At 31.7% G+C, this 24,001-nt stretch overlaps 3 protein-coding genes across 6 annotated transcripts; all 3 read right to left on the reverse strand.

The window, feature by feature from the left end:
* Positions 1–10: 10 nt before the first annotated feature.
* Positions 11–9,646, reverse strand: mars-2 (Methionine--tRNA ligase, mitochondrial; the record flags this gene model as incomplete). Of its 3 annotated transcripts, NM_001136325.4 has the most annotated exons (9): positions 12–194; positions 941–1,166; positions 2,778–2,969; positions 3,701–3,912; positions 5,632–5,741; positions 5,798–6,037; positions 7,915–8,202; positions 8,265–8,386; positions 9,564–9,646. In NM_001136325.4, 9 exons carry the CDS (start codon positions 9,634–9,636, stop codon positions 83–85), a joined length of 1,575 nt encoding a protein of 524 aa, NP_001129797.1. The 3 variants fall into 3 exon arrangements, with proteins under 3 accessions (NP_740948.2, NP_001129797.1, NP_001427152.1); NM_170952.5 differs by lacking the exons at positions 8,265–8,386; positions 9,564–9,646 and having other exon boundaries at positions 11–194; positions 7,915–8,043; NM_001440233.1 differs by lacking the exons at positions 5,632–5,741; positions 5,798–6,037; positions 7,915–8,202; positions 8,265–8,386; positions 9,564–9,646 and having other exon boundaries at positions 83–194; positions 3,701–3,881.
* A 303-nt stretch (positions 9,647–9,949) lies between these two features.
* Positions 9,950–11,429, reverse strand: Y105E8A.28 (uncharacterized protein). Its single transcript, NM_001377678.1, has 5 exons — positions 11,363–11,429; positions 11,229–11,315; positions 10,779–11,186; positions 10,670–10,733; positions 9,950–10,098 (listed from the first exon to the last, which is right to left on the reverse strand). Exons 1-5 carry the CDS (start codon positions 11,423–11,425, stop codon positions 10,043–10,045), a joined length of 678 nt encoding a protein of 225 aa, NP_001364633.1. The 5' UTR covers positions 11,426–11,429; the 3' UTR covers positions 9,950–10,042.
* Positions 11,430–12,658: 1,229 nt separating this feature from the next.
* Positions 12,659–23,686, reverse strand: Y105E8A.21 (the record flags this gene model as incomplete). Of its 2 annotated transcripts, NM_001265442.5 has the most annotated exons (7): positions 12,659–13,480; positions 13,942–14,095; positions 14,865–15,290; positions 17,062–17,894; positions 19,469–19,767; positions 21,509–21,892; positions 23,491–23,686. In NM_001265442.5, the coding sequence occupies 7 exons, from the start codon at positions 23,671–23,673 to the stop codon at positions 12,955–12,957; spliced, it is 2,805 nt and encodes a 934-aa protein (NP_001252371.1). The 2 variants fall into 2 exon arrangements, with proteins under 2 accessions (NP_001252371.1, NP_001252372.1); NM_001265443.3 differs by lacking the exons at positions 14,865–15,290; positions 17,062–17,894; positions 19,469–19,767; positions 21,509–21,892; positions 23,491–23,686 and having other exon boundaries at positions 12,955–13,480; positions 13,942–14,051.
* Between the last annotated feature and the right edge of the window lie 315 nt (positions 23,687–24,001).

Consider the following 24,001-nt stretch of genomic DNA (forward strand, 5'->3'; position numbering starts at 1 on the left):
GGCGAAAAAATGGAAAAAACCCGAATTTTTTAAAGTAAAAATCAACAAAAAATGAACAAAAATTGAAAAATCTAAAAAATAATTATTTCTGAATTCTATCAATGAAAACTCCTCGCTCGGCACCCAATTTTCCTCCAGAATAGCTTCCAAATCGGGAATTTTCCAGATTTCTCTCGTTTTTCGGCACTCCAAGTCTGAAAAATTACAAATTTTCTCTGAAGAATTTGTGTCGATTTACGAGAAATTTCTATTTTTTAGTGTAAATTTTTTGAAATTTCAATTTTTTTTCTGAATTTCAAAAAAAATACAAATTTTAGAGAATTAACATCGAAAAATGTGAAAAATTGAAAAATCTCTCGATTTTTATATGGAAAATCGAAAAAACCGAACATTTCGATGAAAAATAGATTAATTTCGATTTTCCTCAAAAAAAAAGCCACAACTTTCCAATTTTTGAAAATTGATCGTATTTTCCGTGAAAAAAATCAAAAATTCAAAAAAAAAGTTATTTTTTCCAGTTTTTCGATTTTTTATTTGAAAAAATATCGAGAAAACTGAAAATTTGCCGATTTTCCAATTTTTCGGCAGTTTCGGCAAAAACTTGTCGATTTTTCTTATAAAAACCCAGAAAAATCGGAAATTTTCCAATTTCCAATATTTCGACATTTTTTTTGCTCAAAAACCGAAATTTTTGATGAAAAAATAGAGAAATTTCGGTTTTTCGGGTTTTCTAAAGAAAATTCCAATATTTTCTATCTGAAAATCGCAACATTTTTCAATTTTTCAAATTTTTCTCGGCGAAAACTCATTTTTGCAGGAAAAAATATATAGGAAAATCGAGCTTTTTTATTTAATTTTTTGTCAAAAATTCCCATTTTTTTCCACACAAAATTTCGATTTTTTGAGCACTTTTCCTCGTGGAGTACAACACCTAACAAACCTATTCAAACAAAATTCGGCCATTTTCGGTGTGATAGGCTGTAAGAGTATTGTGACAACGCGAATTGTGTCATAAGTGACAAAAAGTAGACTTTTCAGCCGTTTTTCATCAATTTCCTTCCATGGTTGACTTGATTGAAATAATCGATTCGCTTCTTTCATTGTTAACATTAGATTTTCGATTATTTTGAAATATGACATCTCATCGTATAGATCCACGCAGTTTTCTGGAAATTTTAGAGAATTTTTGGTTTTTTCAGAGGTTTTTCGGTTTTTTCTGAAGTTTTTGGATTCATTACTGGATTTTTGGTTTTTTTCGGAGATGTTTCGATTTTTTCTAAAACATTGGACTTTTCTCAATTTTTCAGAATTTTTTTTTGGAAATTTTGAGAAATTTTGGTTATTTTCTGGATTTTTGCAAAAAATTTGCAGAAATTTTTGATTTTTTATCTGAATTTTCCGTTATTTTCTGGATTTTTTCTAAAAAAGCTACTGAAATTTTTTCTTGTTTTCTAAAAAAAATTTTCGTGATTTTTTCAGATATTTTTCAAATTTTTCTGGATTTTATCGATTTTTTAAAGTTTTTCCGTTGATTTGTTCTGAAATTTTTTGAAAAAAAATCTGAAATCTTGATTATTTTGAAATATGACATCTCATCGTATAGATCCACGCATTTTTCTGGAAATTTTAGAGAATATTTTAGACTATTTTCGGGGAATTTTTGGATTTTTTTTTTGGAATTTTTGGATTTTTTTTTTGGAATTTTTGGATTTTTTTCAGAAAATTTACTTTCTAGATTTTTACGTTGAAAAATTTCGTGTTTTTTCTGAATTTTCCTATTTTTTCCAATTGTTTTTTCAAAGTTTTTTTTTCAGAATTTTCAGGTTTTTTTTTTTAATTTTCGGAGATTTTTTCTTTTTTTTTCGATATTTTTCTGGATTTTATCTGAATTTTTCAATTTTTCCGAAAATGTTCGGGGTTTCTTTTTTTCGATTTTTAGTGGTTTTTTACTGAAATATTTTCATTTTTTCTGAACTTTTTTTGTTATTTTCTGGATTTTTTCCATTGAAAAATCATTGAAAAAAGTTTTTTCTGGATTTTACTATTTTTCCAGAATTTTTGGATATTTTCAGATTTTTTTTCAAATTTTTGGTGATTTTTTTTCTGAATTTTCAGATTTTTTTCTTGTAATTTCATCAAGTTCTTTTTAAAAAATTTGTCCATTTTTTTCTAGATGAAACAATTTTTTTCGAAAACTCTGAACATTTTCTTATCGGAAAAAAATGTGAAAAAATTCCATTTCAGTTGAAAATAAGAAATTTTATGGGGGATTTTTTTGTGAAAATAAAATAAATTTCCAAGCAAAAAAACCTGAAATTGGCATAAAAATTGATGAAAAATAGATTTTTTTTTTTCAAAAAATAACTCCAAAATGCCCTTAATTCTGGGTATCAATGTGAAAAAATTCAAGAAAAAATTCCATGATTTTAATTATATTTTAGCTTGAAATTGCTCCTTGTGTCAATTTACGAGATTTTTTCATCAATTTTCATACTAAATTGATTTTTTTTGGTTTTATTTGATCAATTTATCATCGTATTATGAAGATAAAATGATCAAATAAAACCGAAAAAAATCAATTTAGTATGAAAATTAATGAAAAAATCTCGTAATTCGACACAAGGAGTAATGTCAAGCTAAGATATAATTAAAATCATGGAATTTTTTTTTGAAATTTTTCCACATAGATACCCAAAATTATGGGCGAATTTGGGGTAATTTGAAAATTAAAATTTTCAATTTTTTTTTGAATTTTTCCACCGTAATTTCCGCGGTACCTCTGCTCTCCTCGACCATTTCCATCAATTTCTTCGCATTTTCTCGAATTTCCGCTTCAATATCTTCAATTTCCATTTTTGGATACATTCCTTCCTTATTAATCTTCTCTACAGTACTCCTATTCAATAGATTTCCGACATTATTCACCAAATCACTATTTATAGTCTGTAGACAGCTATTCCAATTGAAACCTGCAAAAAATCAAATTTATTTAGAGTTTTATCAATTTTGTTTGGGTTTTTCTGAACCTTTATTTGTTTTTTCTGATTTTTGTGGAACATAATCGACTTTTTCCGAAAGTTTTCGATTTTTTAGTCGAAAAAATCGAGAAAATTCAGAATTAAACTACAAAAAAACCCTGAAAAATCGAATTTTTTTTAGGAAAAAGTGAGAAAAATCGAAAATTTTCAGAATAAAACGATAAATTTTAGAAAAATCTTTAAAAATTCCTGAAAAATCGAATTTTTAAGGAAAACCAAAAAAAAAATTCTGAAAAATCGAGAAAATTCTGAAAAATCTATAAAAAAATTCTGAAAACTCGAGAAAATTCTGAAAAATCGAAAAAATTCAGAAAAATCTATAAAAAATTCTGAAAAATTCTGAAAATTCTTAAAAATCGAAAAAATTCTGAAAAATCTATAAAAAATCTGAAAAATCCAGAAAATTCTGAAAAATCTATAAAAAATTCTGAAAAATCGAGAAAATTTGAAAAATCGAATTTTCTGGAAAAAAATGAGAAAAAGTCGAGAAAATTCAGAAAAAACTTTAAAAAATTCTGAAGATTTGAATTTTTTAAAGGAAAAAGTCGAAAAATATGAGGAAAAGTCGAATTTTTCAGGAAAAATTTTTGAGAAAAATCGAGAAAACTCAGAAAAACCCGAAAAATCGAATTTTTCAAGGAAAAATCGAAATAAAAAATTACTGCAATCATAGCTGGGATTTCCGTGTTTCAAAAGAAAATATCGTAGGCCTTCAGCAGTGAATTTGGTGATTGCTTCACTCGGATTTACTACATTTCCAAGACTTTTTGACATTTTCACATTGTCAATCAGCCAATGTCCATGAATAAAAACTTTTTGTGGAAGAGAAAGTCCCGCGGCCATCAGAAATGCCGGCCAGTAGTAGAGATGAAATCTGAAATTGAAATTTTATGAGCAAAAGTCGGAAAAAAAAGCGAAAATTAGCTGGTTGAGGCTCAGAAGAGTTGTAGTTTGTAGTCTCAAGGCATCAAGAATCGAGAAAACGATTTGAGTGAGGCTAAAACTATTTGTAGTTTGTAGTTTGTAGTCTCAGTGTTTTTGAACAAGCTTCAAACGTAAAAATGCCGAATTTTTCATAATTTTGAACATAATTCGCGCAAAATTCTCGTAATTTTAGAGTATTTTCGACTGAAAAAAGCATTTTCACCAATTTTTAACGAAATTTAGGAGTAATCATATTTTGAAATATTGCGAAATATATATTTTTGCTAGAAAGGAGGAAAAAACGAGAATTTTACATGAAAATAGCAGAAAATCAAAAAGCAAAATTTCTCTGATTTTGAAACTTTTTAGGCCTTTTTTCTTGAAAATCAGTCTTCTGGGGACTTTTCTAGTTTTTTTTTAGTCCAAATCCAGAATTTTTAACTGAAAAACTATAAATTCCGGTTTGAAAATGTGATTTCTAGCTGAAAAACTCGTTTTTAGCATCGAAATTGGTTGGAAAATCTGATTTTTATATGAATTTTCACCAGAAAAAAATTATTTTTAAACATTAATCGCCAATTTCGATGCTGAAAAACTCGGAGAATTGGTCCAAAATCAAGATTTTGGCGTTTTTAGACCGAACTAACCGATTTTTTCGTTATTTTCGTCATTTTCCAGTAGAAAATCGTTCATTTTTCGACAAATTCGTGCAAAAATTGACTACAAACTACCATTTCAAGCATAAAAACTAGAAAAAGTGGTAGTTTTTAGTATTAATGCCTCTAGATATCGATTTTAAAATTGGTTGAGGCTGAGAATATCTGTAGTTTGTAGTCTCTGAGCCTCAACCAGAGCATTTTCTACTAGAAACGAACATTTTGTGAGGAAAAGCCGGTTTAAAAGCGAAAATTGGCTAGGTGAGGCTCAGAAAAGTTGTAGTTTGTAGTCTCTATACCTTAATTATGAAAAAATCGATTTTGGTGAGGCTGAAGCAGTTTGTAGTTTGTAGTCTCTGAGCCTCAACCAACACATTTCCGACTAAAAAACGATGAAAATTGCCAACTTTCCATTAAATTTTCAATTTTTCAACTAAAATTGCCAATTTTTTCATTAAAATTCTCGATTTTTAACTAAAATTTTGAAGTTTTACTCTATCTAAAGCGAAAATTGGCTAGTTGAGGCTCAGAAAAGTTGTAGTTTGTAGTCGCTGAGCCTCAACCAGAACATTTTTGATTAAAAAACGTTGAAAATTGTCAATTTTTTCCATTAAAATTGCAATTTTTCAACTAAAATGGTCAATTTTTAGCCAAAAATTTGCGAAAATAGGCTGGTTGAGGCTCGGAAAAGTTGTAGTTTGTAGTCTATATATGCCTTAAATATCGGAAAAATCGATTTTGGTGAGGCTAAAGCTGTTTGTAGTTTGTAGTCACTCAGCCTCAACCAACACATTTCCGACTAAAAATCGATGAAAATTGTCAATTTTTTCATTAAAATTGCAATTTTTCAACTAAATTGAAGAATTTTTAACTAAAAATTTGCGAAAATAGGCTGGTTGAGGCTCAGAAAAAGTGTAGTTTGTAGCCTCTCAGCCTCAACCCTCAACCAGAACATTTTCGACTAAAAATCGATGAAAATTGTCAATTTTTCAGCAAAAATTTCAAATTTTTACTTTGTAATATCCTTTCCAATGACCTGACACGTCGGTGGCCACACAGATTGCGCATTTGGAAATCCGGTAACCGTCAGATAATTCACCAGCGCGTCCAGCCACACGTAAATCTGAAAAAAACCACACAAAAATTCCGGAATTTTTGCACAAAAAAATCGACAAAAACCGTCTGCGTCGGATCATTTGGGACAGGAATTCCCCATGAAAGACGACTTCTCGACCTTGAAATCGACAAATCTTCGCTCATTTCCAGACTTGTCAAGGCCAATGACTTGTATTTCGACGGATGGACAACAATATTCTCCCGGTTAATCCATTCAGCCACTTTTTCTCGGAATTCTGACAATCGGAACATGTAATTTTCCTCTTCGATCCACTCAACAGGGGTTCCATTTGATTTTAGAGTCTGGAAAATTGATGGATTAGGGATTTACAGCAAAGTTTAATTTTTAAAAAATGGGTGAGGCTAAAACTGTCTGTAGTTTGTAGTCCCAGAGCCTCAAACAAAACATTTTAGTGCTGAATTTCAGTATTTTTCAGCGATTTTCAGCAAAATTCGCGCAAATTTCTCGAATTTTAACGTATTTTCGCCTGAAAATCGCTGAAAAACACTGAAATTTAGCAGAAAATGTTCTGGTTGAGGCTCTGGGACTACAAACTACAAACATCTTTAGCCTCACTCAAAAACGCAAAATCTCCAATTTTCTTGCATTTTCTCAGGAAATTGTTCCTTTTTTCCTTTTCAATCCAAAATATTTCTCAAAAATTCACAAAATTCGCAAAATCTCACTATTCCAGAGCACTTTTGTGGTCTCTTTGCCTTAAATTACGGAAAAGTCGATTTAAGTGAGGCTAAACTGTTTGTAGTTTGTAGTCCCAGAGCCTCAACCAGAACATTGCAGGAATTTCTCATAATTTTAAACATTTTAATGTCGAATTTCAGTATTTTTCAGCGATTTTCAGGCGAAAATACGTTAAAAATCGAGAAATTTGCGCGAATTTTGCTGAAAATCGCTGAAAAATATTGAAATTCAGCCGCAGATGTTCAAAATTATGAGAAATTCAGCACTAAAATGTTTTGGTTGAGGCTCAGAGACTACAAACTACAAACAGTTTAGCCTCACTCAAATCGATTTTTCCGATATTTAAGGCAAAGAGACCACAATAGGGCTCTGGAATAGTGAGATTTTGCGAATTTTGTGAATTTTTGAGAAATATTTTGGATTGAAAAAGAAAAAAGGAACAATTTTCTGAGAAAATGCAAGAAAATTGGATTTTGCGTTTTTGAGTGAGGCTAAAACTGTTTGTAGTTTGTAGTCCCAGAGCCTCAACCAGAACATTTTCGTCTAAAAAACTAAAAATTTGAGAAAATGCAAGTTTTTTTCCTTTTTAAAATTAGCTATTTTTCGATGAAAACGTCGCAAAATTGATGATTTTCTGACATTTTTGCTTTGAAAAACCTAAAAAATCGGAAAAAACGAGATTTCCACAGGGAAAATAGCTTTTTTACTTGAATTTTTATGTTTTTTTGCTGGACAAAACCTGGTTTCCGCAGGGAAAAGTGTGTAAAATAGGAAATTTTTTAATTTTCAGAACAAAAATCGAAAATTTTTGATGATTTTTCTCAGGAAAACCCATGAAAAATTGAGATTTTTAGCTGAAATCTCCAATTTTGCCTTTTGAGAGTTGGCGAAATTCAAGGTTTTTAGAACAAATTAGCCATTTTTCGATGAAAAAGTAGCATTTTTGTTTTGAAAAACCCAAAAAATCGGAAAAAAAACGAGATTTTCGCAGGGAAAATAGCTTTTTTTTTTCTTGGAAAAAATCGAAAAATTCGGATTTTCAGGATGTTTTTGATGATTTTCTCAGAAAAACACTGAAAAATTGAGATTTTCAGCTGAAATCTCCAATTTTGTTACATTTATTCATCTTTTATTGCATATTTTAGTAGTTTATCTCGAAAAAATGTAAGATAAGCTGCCAAAATGTGCAATAAAGGGCAAAATTCTCGACGATTTTACGGTTCTTTCCTGAGAAAAATGTCAAGTTCCTGCAATTTTTGCCCTGAAAACATGAAAATTGTCTGTTTTACACAGATTTTCCGGCGAAAAGCAGTATTTTTTGATTTTTTTTGATTATTCCCGAAAAAAAAGTTGGAGATTCCTGCTCAAATCTTCAATTTTGCCACTTTTGAACGGCGGCGAAAATCGAGCAAAAAAAAAATCAATTTCCAGCCGATTTTTTCGCAATTTCAATCCCATTTCTCAGAAATCCACTGCATACCAGCTTCTCAGCGCCTCCTTCAACGATTTTCTTCACCACATCCTCTTCTGGAATGAAACATTCATCCGTAATACTATAATATCCGGAATATGTGCTTTTATAGATATATCCGTTGTCCTGAATCTTCATCCAAAAGTGCTGAACAGCTTCCAAGTGAGCCGGATCCGTTGTACGGATGAAGTTCGTGTGCGAGAGTTCCAAATCGGTGAAAAGATCCGAAAATTTAGAAGAAACCCGATCACAAAACTGTTTTGGAGTCGATTTTGCCGCCAGAGCTGCTTGGAAAATCTGAAAATTTTGATTTTTATATTTTTATTTCATTTTTTCCAGAGAATTTTCCTCAATTTTACCTTACTACCGTGCTCATCGGTTCCAATCGAGAATTGTGCCTGAGCTCCGGGGTGTTTCAGACGATTCCATCGATGTGCCACGTCACAGAGCACAGCAGTGTAGGCATGGCCGATGTGGGGCTCTGGAATAGTGAGATTTTGTGAATTTTTGAGAAATATTCGGGATTGGAAAGGGAAAAAGGAGCAATTTTTTGAGAAAACGGGAGAAAATCAGGCGAAAATTGGAGATTTTGCGTTTTTGAGTGAGGCTTAAGCTTTAAATAAATATATTTGTAGTTTGTAGTCCCAGAGCCTCAACCAGAACATTTTCTACTAGAAACGAACATTTTGTGAGGAAAAGCCGGTTTAAAATTCAATTTAAAGCGAAAATTGGCTAGTTGAGGCTCAGAAAAGTTGTAGTTTGTAGTCTCTAAACCTTAATTATGAAAAAATCGATTTTCAGGCAAAAATACTCTAAAATTTGAGAAATTTGCGCGAATTTTGTTGAAAATCGCTGAAAAATATTGAAATTCAGCCGCAGATGTTCAAAATTATGAGAAATTCAGCACTAAAATGTTTTGGTTGAGGCTCAGAGACTACAAATTACAAACAGTTTAGCCTCACTCAAATCGATTTTTCCGATATTTAAGGCAAAGAGACCACAATAGGGCTCTGGAATAGTGAGATTTTGCGAATTTTGTGAATTTTTGAGAAATATTTTGGATTGAAAAAGAAAAAAGGAACAATTTCCTGAGAAAATGCAAGAAAATTGGATTTTGCGTTTTTGAGTGAGGCTATAGCTGTTTGTAGTTTGTAGTCTCTGAGCCTCAACCAGAACATTTTCTACTCTTTGAACAAGTTGCAAACGTAAAAAAATGCCGAATTTCTCATATTTTGAACATTTTCTGCTGAATTTGGGTATTTTTTTAAGCGATTTTCAGCGAAATTAGCGCCAAAACTCATATTTTAGAGTTGCGAAATATATATTTTTGCAAAGAAAGGAGGAAAAAACGAGAATTTTACATGAAAATAGCAGAAAATATGGCGAAAATTGGAGATTTTGTGAATATCTAGCAAAAGTCAGCAATTTTTTAGCGAAATTTCACGAAATTAGGGATTATCAGACGCAAGTTCCTTTTTTTATCAGCTGAAAACTGAAATTAAATGCGCTTTCGCTGATTTTCGCCAATTTTCAGCGAAATTCACACGATAAATAGCCAAATTTCTCACATCTTAAAATTTCCTAAGCTCAAAAATGAGTTTTCAACGATTTTCAACAAAATTCACACGATAAAAAATCAAATTAAAGTCTAAACCAACCTGCATTCGCATAAAAAATCGGGGAAGTGACAAATGTACTCGATTTTCTCACGAAAAACCGCCAAGGATTCATGAAAAGCGCAAAAAAAAAAGTGAATTAATCAATCGATAGGAGAGAAAAATGATCGAACGCCTGCGCCCTCTCAGTATCACACGCTATTTCGCAGCGTTGCGACGGGGCGCATTTGCATACACTAATATTATTTTTTAGAAAGTGAAAATTCAAACTATTAACTCATCATTTTTGTCATGAAAAACTGATAAATATGCCACGGAAGTTCTGAATCCGGTGTTTACACGTGGAATTTGTCTCAAACATAATAATTCTTTGCAGAATTTAGCTCCTTCAATTCCTGTTGAATTTTTTCAAAATAAAACTATATTCACACGAACATTTATAGTTTTGATGATTTGAAAAATAATAAAATAGATATGGCAATTGGTGAAAATGGGTCTTCAGAAATTATACATTACGAAATTTAAATAATATCGAGATTCCTCGATTCCTCGATTTCCATCGTTGTATTCAGGATTGCTGCAATTTTTTTTTAAGTGGAGAATTTAAGAAAAATGAGAGGTTCAGTTACTACAAGGTAAGGAAATCCTGACAGTGCTATTACCAAGACCGGAAATTTAACACTTTTTGAACCAAAAGTACAGTACCGGGTGTCGAAAGGACAATTTTTATTATTTACAAATGAGTATGTGCCTTTAAAGAGTACTGTAATTTCGAAGAAGAAATTTTCATCAATTTTTTCATAGTTTCTCGTTGAAAATATGTTTATTTGTATTTTTTAAAAACTAGAATAAAACCCACTGCAACTTCAAGAAATTAAATTCCATAAATATTGGCTTTTTATAGGAAATCGTATTTTTCAACTGAATCGTTTAATTTGAGCCAAATTAGTAGTTAATAAAAATGTTTTCAGTAGGTTTGACAAAATTATTAATTTTAGGAATTTTGAAACTCGAACAATTCTCACATATTGTCTGCATTCTTACGTTATTTTTTCGATCAAAGCCTTCAGTTTTAATGATAATTTTTGCAAATCGCATTCGCATCTATTAGAAATAACAATGAGTTAAAAAAATGAAGGGACACACACCTGTGCTACAGGAATCATCCAATTCTTCAGTTAACCCAAAAGTCACATTCACTGGCTCCACTTCCTGAAAGCACACATATTTCATTAATGCACCCGTGATTTTCAGTACCATTGTGATTCTTGGCGGCTCTATTGGTCCAATTGGTCCTTCCTCTTCTGAGGGAGACGCGTTCTCCGCGTTTCTTTCGGCAGCTGCTGCGGGCTCAGGCAGTGGTGGTGGTGGAGGAGGAACGAATGGTTGTGGTCCGGCGAGTGGGGCCACTTGTGGCACAAAAGCTTGATGTCGGAGCAGATTTGGGGCGATCCCGTCTCGATGCTCGCCCACTCGGCAAAGGCGTTGATTCGGCTGGAACAACAAGCGTCTTCTTGGTCCCAGAAATTGACCTCTTCGAATGGGTCCCAATCGATTCTGTTCTACCACATTTTCAGCCACATCAGCTTCTTCTTCTGCTTCTTCAGCTTGTTGTGGTGGAGGCACTGCTTGCCGAAATCTGTGGAGTTCTTCATTTCTGAGATGCTTCAAACGGTTGGATGTTATTGTAAATGCCACAAAACTTACTCGAATATTCGCCACCACGTTCTGCTGAGCTATCCCGACAATTCCCAATCGAGCCAACGCCCTTCCCAAAAGATCATCATTTGGGAACTGAAATCATATAACATTGCGAATAATTGTTTCACTATTCCTATTGCCTCTGCTAATAAGTCGGATAGTTGACGTAAGAGATTAAGTGTATCATGGACAGCTTCATTCATTTCTGAAAAATCTTATTTGAAATCTTAATACTAAAATTTTTCCACGAAAAATTACGTCCTGATCTTATTTTTGCTCTTTTTGACTTAATTTTTTTAATTAAATAGAGAAAACGTTGTTCTACAACGGATGCGTATACAAAAAGCCATAAAGTCTTTAAGGATGTACTGTAACTTTTAAAAATCTGTCAAAATCTCAAGGGGGACGAGGGGGACGCCCCATAACAGCCCTAACCGTTATATCGCGATACTGTCAGAATTTAGCAATCGATCCTTATACGGCGTTTTCCGGCAGAGAAGAACGGGGACGTGTACTTTTTTTCTGATTCTTTTTGCATTTAGCATTTGAAATATTCATCTATGGCCCATTTATAAAGCTTTAAATGCAAGTTTAACCAAGTCGTATGCTTGTAAACTCCGCCAGCCTCTGCGGAACAAAAAAGTACAAGGATCGATTGATAAATTTCGAGAGTACCAGATAAAATTGAAACAATTTTATGATGGCGCACTCGACCTGTCTTTCCTTCCGAGGAGACAGTGTAGATATGGAAAAAGCTATAAGTTTAAAATAGAATACGACGAGACGCCTGATTTTTAGGCTTGTTATCAGTCAAAACATTTTCAAAAACTTCACCCCCGTTCGAGATATACACCAAATGGAGAAGAGGAAACTGTTGATAACAACTAATATTTCGGAACAAATGGAGAAAAATAAGAATTTTCAGAGAATGGAGAAAATCGTTCTGAATTTTTGGAGATTTTGCGAATTTCTAGTAATTTTCAACGATATTAACACGATAAAAAGGCAAATTTCTCGAATTTTGGAATATTTTCGGCCAAAAGGTGGCATTTTCAACGATTTTCGATCAAATTCACACGATAAAAGACCGAATCCACCATATCGGCTGCTGAAAAATGCAGTTGAATGCGGTTTAAACGAAATTTAGACTTGATGAGATTTTAAAATGTTGCGAAATATATTTTTTTGCATGAGAGATGAAAAAACGACAATTGCTGACAATTTTAACGATTTTCAAGAAAACTGGCAAGATAAAAAAGCCAATTTCTCGTAATTAAATGTATTTTAAGGCGGAAAAATGCAAATAAATGCGTGTACAGCAATTTTTACCGATATTCAACGAAATTCAGACGATAAAAAGCCGAAATTAGGTTTAAACCAACATCCATTCGCTAAAAAATTCGGGGAAATGACAAAAATGCAAAAATTGACAAAAATTAAAGAATATATTATTTTATTTGAGTTCTCAGACAAATCAGAGCAGTTTTTACCGAACAAAACTATTGAAAATCGATGAAAATCCTGCAAGCCGTACATCATTTTCGCATTTGAAAAACCAAAAAAAACGAAAAAAAAATGAAACATGGAATTTACACCGAGTTTGAAAGGAAAAATTTAATTTCAATTTAATCAAAAATAAATCGATAAAATTCGGTTAAATTCATTCAAAAACTCACAAAAATAAATTAAAATCAACAATTAAAAAAATTAACAACTTTTCAGAAAAAAACGGTTATAGATCCATTTCCTCGATATGAAGCTTGACAGAAACTGCAAACAAGAGTCCAGCTTCTCCTCCGGTGAAGCTCACTGGCCAATCCCGACTCGTCGTTCCATCCACACAGTTCAGCGACTCGATTCGTTGGTCTCGACACGAAAATTCCGGGCGTGTTGGCTCAAAGATCTCATCGAATTGCACATCGAGCCACATCTTCTGACAAACTTCCGTGTGCTCTGTGATGCTCTCTTCCAATGGTTCATTGATCTTGTCATCTGAGATTTTTGTCGTCGAGGTTGAGGTTGATCCTTCAGCAGATCCTTCCATCTTCACTTCTTTTAGATATTCTTCCATTGTTTGAGATTCTTTCAAGATTCTTCGTCGCTTCAGAGCCATCACATTCCGATTTGCAAAGTAGGAATGTCGCATGTTTCCTAGGAATCGGCCGGTTGCTGATGCGACAAGACGTCCGTCAATTCCTGATGACAACAGAGTTCCAACTGCCGGACACATTGCTACGTCCCATGTCAGAAGTTGATGGCTGAAAATTTCACGATTTTTAGAGAAAACCGAAATTTTGGAAAATCGGTTTTTTTCGAAAATTCTTTTAAAAATCTGATTTTTTAGTAATTTTTTGTTTCGCAAAATCTTTTTTTTCAGAGATTTTGTGAGAAAATCAAAGAAATCGAAAGAATTTTTTTCTCATTCTTACTAAAAATCTTGAAACAGAGAAATCAGAATTTTTGATTTTTTTGATAATTTTATTGGAGGAAATCGTAATTTTCATTTTTTGAAAAAAGATTTTTCCAAAAAAATCCGATTTTTTTCTATTTTTTCTCTGTCGTTTGAAGAGAAATTCATTGTTTTTTTTTCGAATTTTTTGTTGACATAATAGTTTGAGTTTTTAAAAAAATATAATAGTTAAAAATGGGTTCTTTTTCAGGTAGAGTTTTTTTTTTTGGATTTTTCGAAATATTCAAAATTACAAAACTGAAAACTGACGTATTTCCAGTCGGGACCAAAATCATCGTCATCGTATCAATGTCACAATGCACATAGGTTAAGTTGGTAGCATTCGGATACGGAAAAGCTGTGTGATCAGATTGAAACATGAAGAAGCTTCTGACAATTCGATTGTCCGTGTGAACACGTGATCCTGCAAAAAAAAAGAAAAAATTTGAAAATATTATCGAAAATTCCAGAAATCACTGCAACTTTTTCCTCACGAGGGACGAGGAAAAGTGGTTTCTAGGCCATGGCCGAGGGGCCGACAAGTTTCAGCGGCCATTTATCTTGCTTTGCTTTCCGCCTGTTTTCTTTCGTTTTTCACAGCTTTTTCCCGTTTTTTCTTATTAAAACTGATAAATAAATATTTTTTGCAGATGCTAAAACAATTTCCAAGTTAAAAAATTATGTATTCAGTGGGCAAGCAGCGGTGAAAGTGGTCAATGCAATATGATGGAGTCGAGATAAGTCGAGATTTTCGCAGTTTTGAGGTTTTCAAAATTCAACTTTTTGTGCGAAAATCTCGACTTATCTCGACTCCATCATATTGCATTGACCACTTTCACCGCTGCTTGCCCACTGAATACATAATTTTTTTACTTGGAAATTGTTTTAGCATCTGCAAAAAGTATTTATTTATCAGTTTTAATAAGAAAAAACGGGAAAAAGCTGTGAAAAACGAAAGAAAACAGGCGGAAAACAAAGCAAGATAAATGGCCGCTGAAACTTGTCGGCCCCTCGGCCATGGCCTAGAAACCACTTTTCCTCGTCCCTCGTGAGGAAAAAGTTGCAGTGTACTGCCGCCCACTCCTGGTACGCATTCTCAGAATTTGGTGTTCTCGTAATAATAAAGCTGCCGATATTGAGGCTCTTGAATTGTGTAGTTTGTAGTGTCGTCATGAAAAAAAAGAAATACGAACCTGCATTCTTAGCAGTATTATCTTCCAACATCACATCCCACGTCTCAATACTAATAACTTTGACAATTTTCTCTCGAAATCCCACAACTAAATGATCAATATTCCAAAATGCAATATCACTGGGTGGTGATTGCCAGCTCTCTTCAATATTAACACGTGGCATGTCAAGATCTCCGCCGTCTAAATTCCAAATTGCAATTGCTCCAAGAGCAGTTAGAGCAGCAAGTGTTGCACCACCATTATGATAAGACCATGCAATTTTGAGAAGAGGTACTGTAGATTCATCGATTCTCGTTGGAAGTACTACAATATCGTCTCCTTCCATTTTTACGTCAGCATTTAGAAATGTATCATCGGGAGTGTCAGTTGATTTTGGAAGACGTAGTGTTAAATCTGGATCCGCTACGATTACATGCACATTGTCACCTGCAAGCAAGAAAATTCATTTTATTAGAAAAACAATTTTTTAATTAATTTTTTTCCCGAATACCGACTAGAATATCGACAAGAAAATTGGGAATTATAATTAATTTAATTAATTAAAAGAGGAATAACGGTTCGTACGATTTTGAACGTATATACCTAAAATGGGCTGAAATGAACGATTTTTGTAATGAAACTTCTCAAAAATTTTTAACAAATTTTTTTTATGGCGGTTTAAAATTTCGAAAAAAGTACACTGATTTTAGCTAAAATCTCGAATTTCGGCCACTTTTCTCTGTCACAACAGTTTTTTTTGGGCTTTTTTTTTGGAAAATCAAAAAAAAAAACGTATTTTTGATAGTATAAAATCCAATTTTTGAGAAAAAAAAACCCGAATACTCTCATTTTTCAAATTAAAAAAAATGGCCGAAGACAGATTTACCGATTTACGACTAAAATACCCGACAAGAAATTTGTGAAACAAAATTAAAGGAGGACTAACGGTTCGAACGATTTTGAACCGTATAGACCCAGAATGGGTTGAAATGAACGATTTTTGTAATGAAACTTCTCAAAAATTTTAACACAAATTTTTTATGGCGGTTTCGAAAATTTCGAAAAAAGTACACTGATTTTTATTGGTAGTTTATCTCATATGAGATCTCATTCAATTTCATCGATTAAGGTACATTTAAGACCGACAGGTAACCAAAAATCATCAAAATTGGTTGTTGCCTATCGGCTTTAAATGTATTTTAATCAACGAAAATAAATAAGATAAACTACCAAAATATGCAATAAAGGGTGATAATTTCAAAAAAGACAACTTCGGGCAGATGTGACACCAAAAAGTGGCTGAAATTCGAGATTTTAGCTTAAATCAGTGTAATTGTTTGGAAATTTTGAACTGCCGCCATAAAACAATTTTTGACGAAGTTTTTGAGAAGTTGTTAAATACAAAATTCATTCATTTGAGCCCATTCTGGGTCTATACGATTCAAAATCGTCCGAACCGTTAGTCCTCCTTTAATTTTGTTTCACAAATTTCTTGAGTCGGGTATTTTAGTCGGAAATCGGTAAATCTGTCTTCGGCCATTTTTTTAATTTGAAAAATGAGAGTATTCGGGTTTTTTTTCTCAAAAATTGGATTTTATACTATCAGAAATACGTTTTTTTTCGATTTTCCAAAAAAAAAGCCAAAAAAAAATCGAATTTATTTAAAAAAAAAGACCCATTTTCGGGTTTTTATTTTTATAAATTAATAGATTTTTTCACGAAAATACCGAAAATTAATGTTTTTTTTTAATTTTAAATTTAACAATTTAAAAAAATAGTTAAAAAAAAACAATTTTAGTGAATCCAAAAATCAATCAATATTATGATTTTTTTCCGCAAAAAACCGAAAATTCTGATTTTCGATCTCCAAAAAAAACCAAAAAAAAAGGAAAGAAATATATGAATAAAAGAGATTTTGTTTTGAATTTTAATGTTAATTAAATTTTTAAATTTTTTTTACCTGAAAAAATGTATTTTTTCGAATTTAAAAATATATTTAAAAAAACAGAAAATCGGGTTTTTTTTCCGGAAAAAAATTTTATTTTATATAATTGTTCAAAAAACATGTATTATGAATCTACACTGTTTTCGAAATTCCGATTTAAAAAAAAATTTTTACTTTCTTTTTTTTTTAAATTAATTTTATTTAATCGATTTTCTCCGTAAAAAACCTTTTTTTAAAAAACTAAAATTTTTCAAATATTTTTTCCATAATCACCTCTATCCGGTGCTTCTGGAACGCGAGATTCATCAATCTTATAGATCAAAATCTGTCCAATAGTGGTGGAAAATGCCACATAACCGATAAGTGAAGTCATCATCTCATCATTATGTTGTTTCTGAAGCCACGTAGCATGCAGAATAGTTCCACGTAGTGGTAGATGAATAAGAAACCATAGTTCCAAATGACTTTTCTTCTTTTTTCCAAGCTTATGCTTCCAGAATTGAACACAACTAGAATCCGATTCAAGATCAGTATCATTTGCAAATGTTGTAACACAAATGACGTCACTTCCATCTCGAGTCTTCCCAGGAGCAACATTAATCGAATTAATTGGAGCACCACAATAACCAACAGTGGCCTTTGGAGCATCATCTTCATCCAACATTTCTCGGGATTTCAGGGCGTCAAGGCGAATTCCAGGCGGTACGGTTTGCTGGAGACCCAGAGTTTTTCCAGAGACAAGAGTTACTGATTGACGTGTAAAAATACGATAAAATTGATCATTTGAATCGAGAATCGACAATTTCCATTTAGAATTTGCTATATTCGAGAGAGTATCACAAAATGCAATTTCGGCGGATTTCTGCTTCCAATTCTCGAAAATTTTCGAACATTGATCCTCATACAGCTTCTTATCCTTTTTCGTTACAATTCCATTACTTGATCTACTGATTGTTGATTTTCGGAATCTATAGAGTGTTGTTCCATCTTTACGAGGAGTTGCTCGTGGAGCTCCACCGGTGACTCGTTTACGTTTTGTTGGAGCAGCGGCAGCAGAAGTTGTGGGCTCGGAGGTGGATGGAACAGATGAGCCGGGGATTGGGAATCTGTAAATATTGGAAATTAGAAATAATTGATCAAAATTATAGTTTTTTTGGGTTTTTTTAAACCAAAATTGGAATTTGGGGAGTTGTTACCAGAGGAAGGCGGATACTTTTTCGGATATTTTCTTATAATCAATTTATCAATAAGTCAAATACACATGTGAAACATACACGTAGATAAGATATTTATACAATTCATAATTAAATTTGATAGTGGGAGGTTTTAATACAGAAGTGAGGAAAGGGAAAGTAATACGCTATAATAAATTATAAAATAGTCTGAAAAAAGTTTTGTAAGATTTATAGTGTGCTATTGGTGTTTTAATTCGACAGCACTTAAAAATACAATTTTTCCCTCCAGTGGATACTTTTTTCGGATATTTTCTAGTACTGAATTTATCAATAAGTATTGATGTAGTTATTCTGGCATAAGTGTGTCAGAACAAAAAAGTCACTATTGAGCAATATATTTATATGATGAAACCTAGAATAATTGTACAAGTTTACCTTATGGGGTTATTCAAGTAATGTAGCAAAATGTATTTAAATACATGTTTTTATCTACTTGAATACAGTCGTGACGTAATTTTTCTACACAAAAGAGTAACTATTTTCTGTATAAACGATATGCAAGTCCGTTTATCCGATGTTGTACGGCTAATGAGTTTTAAAGCATCGGTAATGGGGTTATTCAAGTAGTGTCGGAAAATTAAAAAGTGTAGAAAAATTACGTCACAACTGAATTCAAGTAGATAAAAACATGTATTTAAATACATTTTGCTACACATTACTTGAATAACCCCATAAGGAAAACTTGTACAATTATTCTAGGTTTCATCATATAAATATATTGCTCAATAGTGACTTTTTTGTTCTGACACACTTATGCCAGAATAACTACATCAATACTTATTGATAAATTCAGTACTAGAAAATATCGGAAAAAAGTATCCCCTGGCGGGAAAAATTGTATTTTTAAGTTCTGTCGAATTAAAAAAAAACCAGTAGCACTATAAATATTACAAAACTTTTTTCAGTCTATTTTATAATTTATTATAGCTTATTACTTTCCCTTTCCTCACTTCTGTATTAAAATCTGTCACTATCAAATTTAATTATGAATTGTATAAATATCTTATCTACGTGTACATTTCTCATGTGTATTTGATTATATATATATATATATATATATATATATATATAATTAGATAAATAAATAAGCAGGCTATAGGAAATTTTTTGAATTGTGGAAAAAGCCGGTTCAAAATTATCTAAGGGCCGTGAATCTGGAAAATTTCAAAATTAAATTGAAATTTAAGTGGATCTTCTGAACGAGATTTTTTCAACAAAAAAAATATCTAAAAAAACTCTATTTTAGACAAAATAAATAGATTCTGGGGAAAATCTGACTAAAACTGTCTTCTCCTCGTGGAGTACACGAGAGCTGCGTAAATTGACACATAGCACACATTTGCTCATCTAGCTCGTTTAAAGCGAAGGTTTCTCCTTTTTCGAGTGAAAATGCGGGGGAGTTTTGCATTTTCCCCCATTTTTCTAGATTTTTCTAGATTCCCTACCCGAACGACGAGGATTCGGGTAGCCGATCGAACATTTTCATTTCAGCAGTCCGTCCACAATCGATTAAATGTTCTTGTGCATCAGCAGCAGTTGCATCAAATCCACATCTCCAACATTTCCATGGTTGTAGTGATTTATCGACTTGACAACGATCAATATGATATATAATTGACATATGATTCGTATATTCTTTATCACATACAAGGCATTTTACTATTCCTTTATTCTTTGTTACTGCATCCAGTGTGTATGCTTGTTTCGCCTTTTTTGATAGTTTTCGGAAGTCGTCTGGGCGATTCTGGAATTTTTTTTGTTGATTAAATTTTTGAAATTTCGGGGCTTTTTTGCAAAAAATATTCAAATTTTTCTTTCAAAATTCGGAAAAATCGATAATTTCACGTGGAGGCAGAAAGTCCCATTTCGCTTTGATCTACACAAAAAATGCGGGAGGTGAGACGGAGACATCTCAACTAATTTCGCATGGGTGAAAACTTCCCGCACTTTTTGTAGATCAAACCGCAATGAGACTGCTACCTGACACCACGTATAATTTCCTAAAAATTGGGAAAAAATCAATATTTTACCAAAAACTTTGAAAAATTAACTAAGTAGTTTCCTAAAAATCATTAAAAATCTATTTTTCAAAAAATTTCGAAAAAATCGATAATTTTCAGAGAAAAAACACTGGAAAACCGGGTAAAAGAAAAAATTCTTCAGAAAAATAAAGAAAAATTCACATGGTGTCAGAGTGTCCCATTTCGGTTTGATCTACGTTGATCTACAAGATTTGCGGGAATTTAGACGCAGACTTCTCAACTAATTTCGCATGGTTAAGAACGTGCTGACGCGTCACATTTTTTGAGGAGAAAAAATTCCCGCATTTTTGTAGATCAAATATTTATGGAACAAACTGATGACACCACGTGAAAATTCCGGATTAAAAAAAATCGGTTTATTTTTTTTGTCAGAAATAACTGGAAAATCACAAAAATCGCGCAAAAAAAAAACCGAAATTTTTTTTTGTTATAAAATCACTGAAAAAATCGGGAATCTTTTTTCGAATTTTGGATTAAAAAAAATGAAGAAAATTGGCCACATTTTCTCAGAAAAACACTGGAAAATTCGGGAGATTTCCGCAAAATTACGATTGTCTAAGTAAGAAAAACACCAAAAGATCAGAAAAATTCCAGATTATTCTAGGAAAATCAAAAATTTCTGGATTTTTCCCCGAAAAAAGTCAAAAATGGTTCTGATTTTGGCAGGAAAACTCCCAGAATTTCTTTTTCGAATTTCTCGATTCGATTCATAAAAATCGAAAAAATAATCCAATTTTTGTCGGAAAACCGAACCTCATAACTAAAATAGTGCTCGAATATATGAAAAAAACCTAAAAATCCCGTAATTTCTCAGAAAAAATCGGAAAATTGTCCGATTTTTCCAGAAAAACACGAAAAAAATCGGAAAAATTCTCGACTCTCCTAGACATTTTTTTGTCAAAAAGCTGGTGTAAAAAATAATGTTTTAACAAAAATATCGATAATTTCTCAAAATTTTGAAAAATCGATATTTTTTTCCAAAAATCTGACCGAAAAACGGAAAAATCCGTGGATTTTGTCTGTAAATCACTGGGAAAAGGAAAAATTCCAGATTTTTTGTTGAAAATCACCGAAAAATTTCGGAAAAAAACGGGGGTTTTTTTTTTATTTTTAGACAAAATTTATGTTTTTTCTTCTGTTTTTGGTAAAAATTCGATAAAATTGAACGATTTTTAGATTTTCTCAGAAAAACGCCGGAAATTTTGGGAAAACTCCCAATTTTCTCAAAAAGTCTAACCTTATAACTATAATAGTGCTCGAATATATGAAAAATCCCGGATTTTCTCAGAAAAAATCTGAAAATTGTCCGATTATTTCAAAAAAAAGACACTGAAAAAATCAGGAAAATTCCGGATTCTCCCAGAATTTTTTTTTTGAATTTCCGATTTAAAAAAAATTCAAAATTATCCAAATTTTCTCGGAAAATTTGGGAAAACCCCGAACCTTATAACTATAATAATCAGCTCCAATACATGTTGCAAGATGTTCAATAAGATCTTTCAAAGATCCAAAATTCAGTGAACATCCAATCATAAAACACGTGTAATTAGTTCCAACAATTGTCTTCAACGTGGCAATTTGATCCTTTTTTCGAACATTTAACCATTTACTCGGCTCATTTCGATATTTATTCTGAGCATCTGTTAGACGATCTTGCTCATTTTTTGTTGAGCATTTTTTAATGTGAATTAAGAATCCAGACGATGAAACATATAAACGATCACAGCATAGACATTTCAGTGGTTCTCCTTTTCTTCCAATTATCACTTTTGTTAGGAAACGGAGCATCTCATCCACGTGGACTTCTGTCAGAAATTGCTCTTTTGTCTGAAAAATTGGAACTTTTTAGATGGGAAATTAAACAAAAAAAAGGCATTTTTTGGTTTTTTTTACTTAAAAAATTGTTTTTTATTTCCCCGAAAACTAGATTTTTTTGGTTTTTTTTGGCAGAAATGGATTTTTTTTAATCAAAAAATTCTTTTCGGTGTTTTTTGGACCAAAAATTAATTTTTTTTGGTATTTTTAGCCCAAAAATGGATTTTTTTTGTTGGTTTTTTTTTTTAACCAAAAATGGATTTTTTGGTTTTTTTAGCTCAAAAAAATGGATTTTTTTTTGGTATTTATGGATCAAAAATGGAATTTTTTGTTTTGGTTTTTTGGATAAATTTTTTATTTTTATTTTTTTGGACCAATAAATGGATTTTTTTTGGTTTTTTTGGACCATTTGGTTTCTTTTTGTTGTTTTTTTTGGACCAAAAAAAGGATTGTTTAAAGAATTTTTTTTTGACAAAAATTAATTTTTTAAAGTTTTTTGGACCAAAAAATTGACTTTTTTTTTGGTTGGTATTTTTTTCGGCAAAAATGCTTTTTTTCCAGGGAAAAAGAAAGAAAATTGAAATTTCCGATTAAAAACTCGAAAAAAATATTTTGATGATATTTTTAGCAGATATTTTGATATATCGACTCAAAAATGCAGTTTTTTTCGCTTTTTTTTAATGCAAAAATTCAGTTTTCCGTATATTTTTTGTGAAAAAAAAAATAATAATTAGATTTTATTTTTCAATCTCTTAAGTGTTAAAACAGCTTGTAATTGAGGAGAAAACTTTTTTAGCCATTTTTTTTGACAAAGAATTAATTTTTTTTTGGTTTTTTTGGACCAAAAATGAATTTTTTTTCTAGTTTCTTTAAGGCGAAAAAATGTTTTTTTGTTTTTTTTTTTTTTGAATCAGAAAATGGATTTTTTTTGGTTTTTTTGGCCCAAAAACTAGATTTTTTTTGGTTTTTTTTTTTGGCAAAAATGGATTTTTTTGGACCAAAATGGATTTTTTTCGGTTTTTTTTAGCAAAAATTGATATTTTTTGATTTAAATTTGAGGCAAAAAATGTTTTTTTTTTAATTTTCCAATTTTTAATCGGAGAATTTTTCATGCAAAAGTCAGTTTTTTATATAAGCCTGAAAAACTTAAAATTGCAGTTTTTTCTTGAGAAATTGGGTTTTTAAAGTAATGTTTTTGAGCATTGTTTGCGAAAAAATTGCAGAATTTTCAGAAGAAGATTCAATTTTTCATGTGCTCCAAAGCGTGGAAAACTGGAAAAATTGCAAAAATTGGGACTTTTCAAGTTGAAATCCCAGAATTTCTGCAAAATTTGAGTATTTTTCGGTATTTTCCCAGCGGAAAATTTCAGAAAAATTGGATTTTTTTTGCATAATAGAGTGAATTTTTAGATAAAATTCAGTTTTCCGTGTGTTTTTCCGTCCAGAATATTGGAAATTTCTTGAAATTCGTTTGAATTCGCGGAATTTTTCAGCAAAATCGGCATTTTCCAAGTGAAAATAGCAGAATTTGAAGCAATATTCAGTTTTTTTTAAGACAAAAAACCGGAATTTTCAGTAGAATTTGTGCTCCGCGAGCACCATGTTCTTACACTGAATCCGTTCATTTTTTCAGCGCATTCTTTCGCTGTGAGACCCTCTTCGCTGAAGGAGAACACGAATTTCTCGTCCGAATCGTAGGCGATCAGAAGATCCGGCTTTTTTTCTTCAATTGGTGGATCTGTAGGAGCTGCTGGAGTTGTTGGACGGGTGCTTCTTCGTTTTGGTGGAGCCATTTTTGGAAAATGCCTGAAAATTTGAAGTTTTTCCGGAAAATTTGGGAAATTTACGATTAATTTCACGGAAAATTGGATTTTTTCAAAGTTTTCCGGAAAAATTGGAATTTTTTGAAGTTTTTCCGGGAAAATTGGAATTTTTTGAAGTTTTTCCGGGAAAATTGGAATTTTTTGAAGTTTTTCCGGGAAAAATTGGAGTTTTTAAAAGTTTTTCCGGGAAAATTGGATCTTTTTGAAGTTTTTCCGGAAAAATTGAATTTTTAAAGTTTTTCTGGGAAAATTGCTGAAAATTTGAAGTTTTTCGAGAGAAAATTGGAAATTTGCGATT

The sequence above is a fragment of the Caenorhabditis elegans genome, chromosome I (genome assembly GCF_000002985.6).
Source record: "Caenorhabditis elegans chromosome I".
Taxonomy (NCBI): Eukaryota; Metazoa; Nematoda; class Chromadorea; order Rhabditida; family Rhabditidae; genus Caenorhabditis; species Caenorhabditis elegans.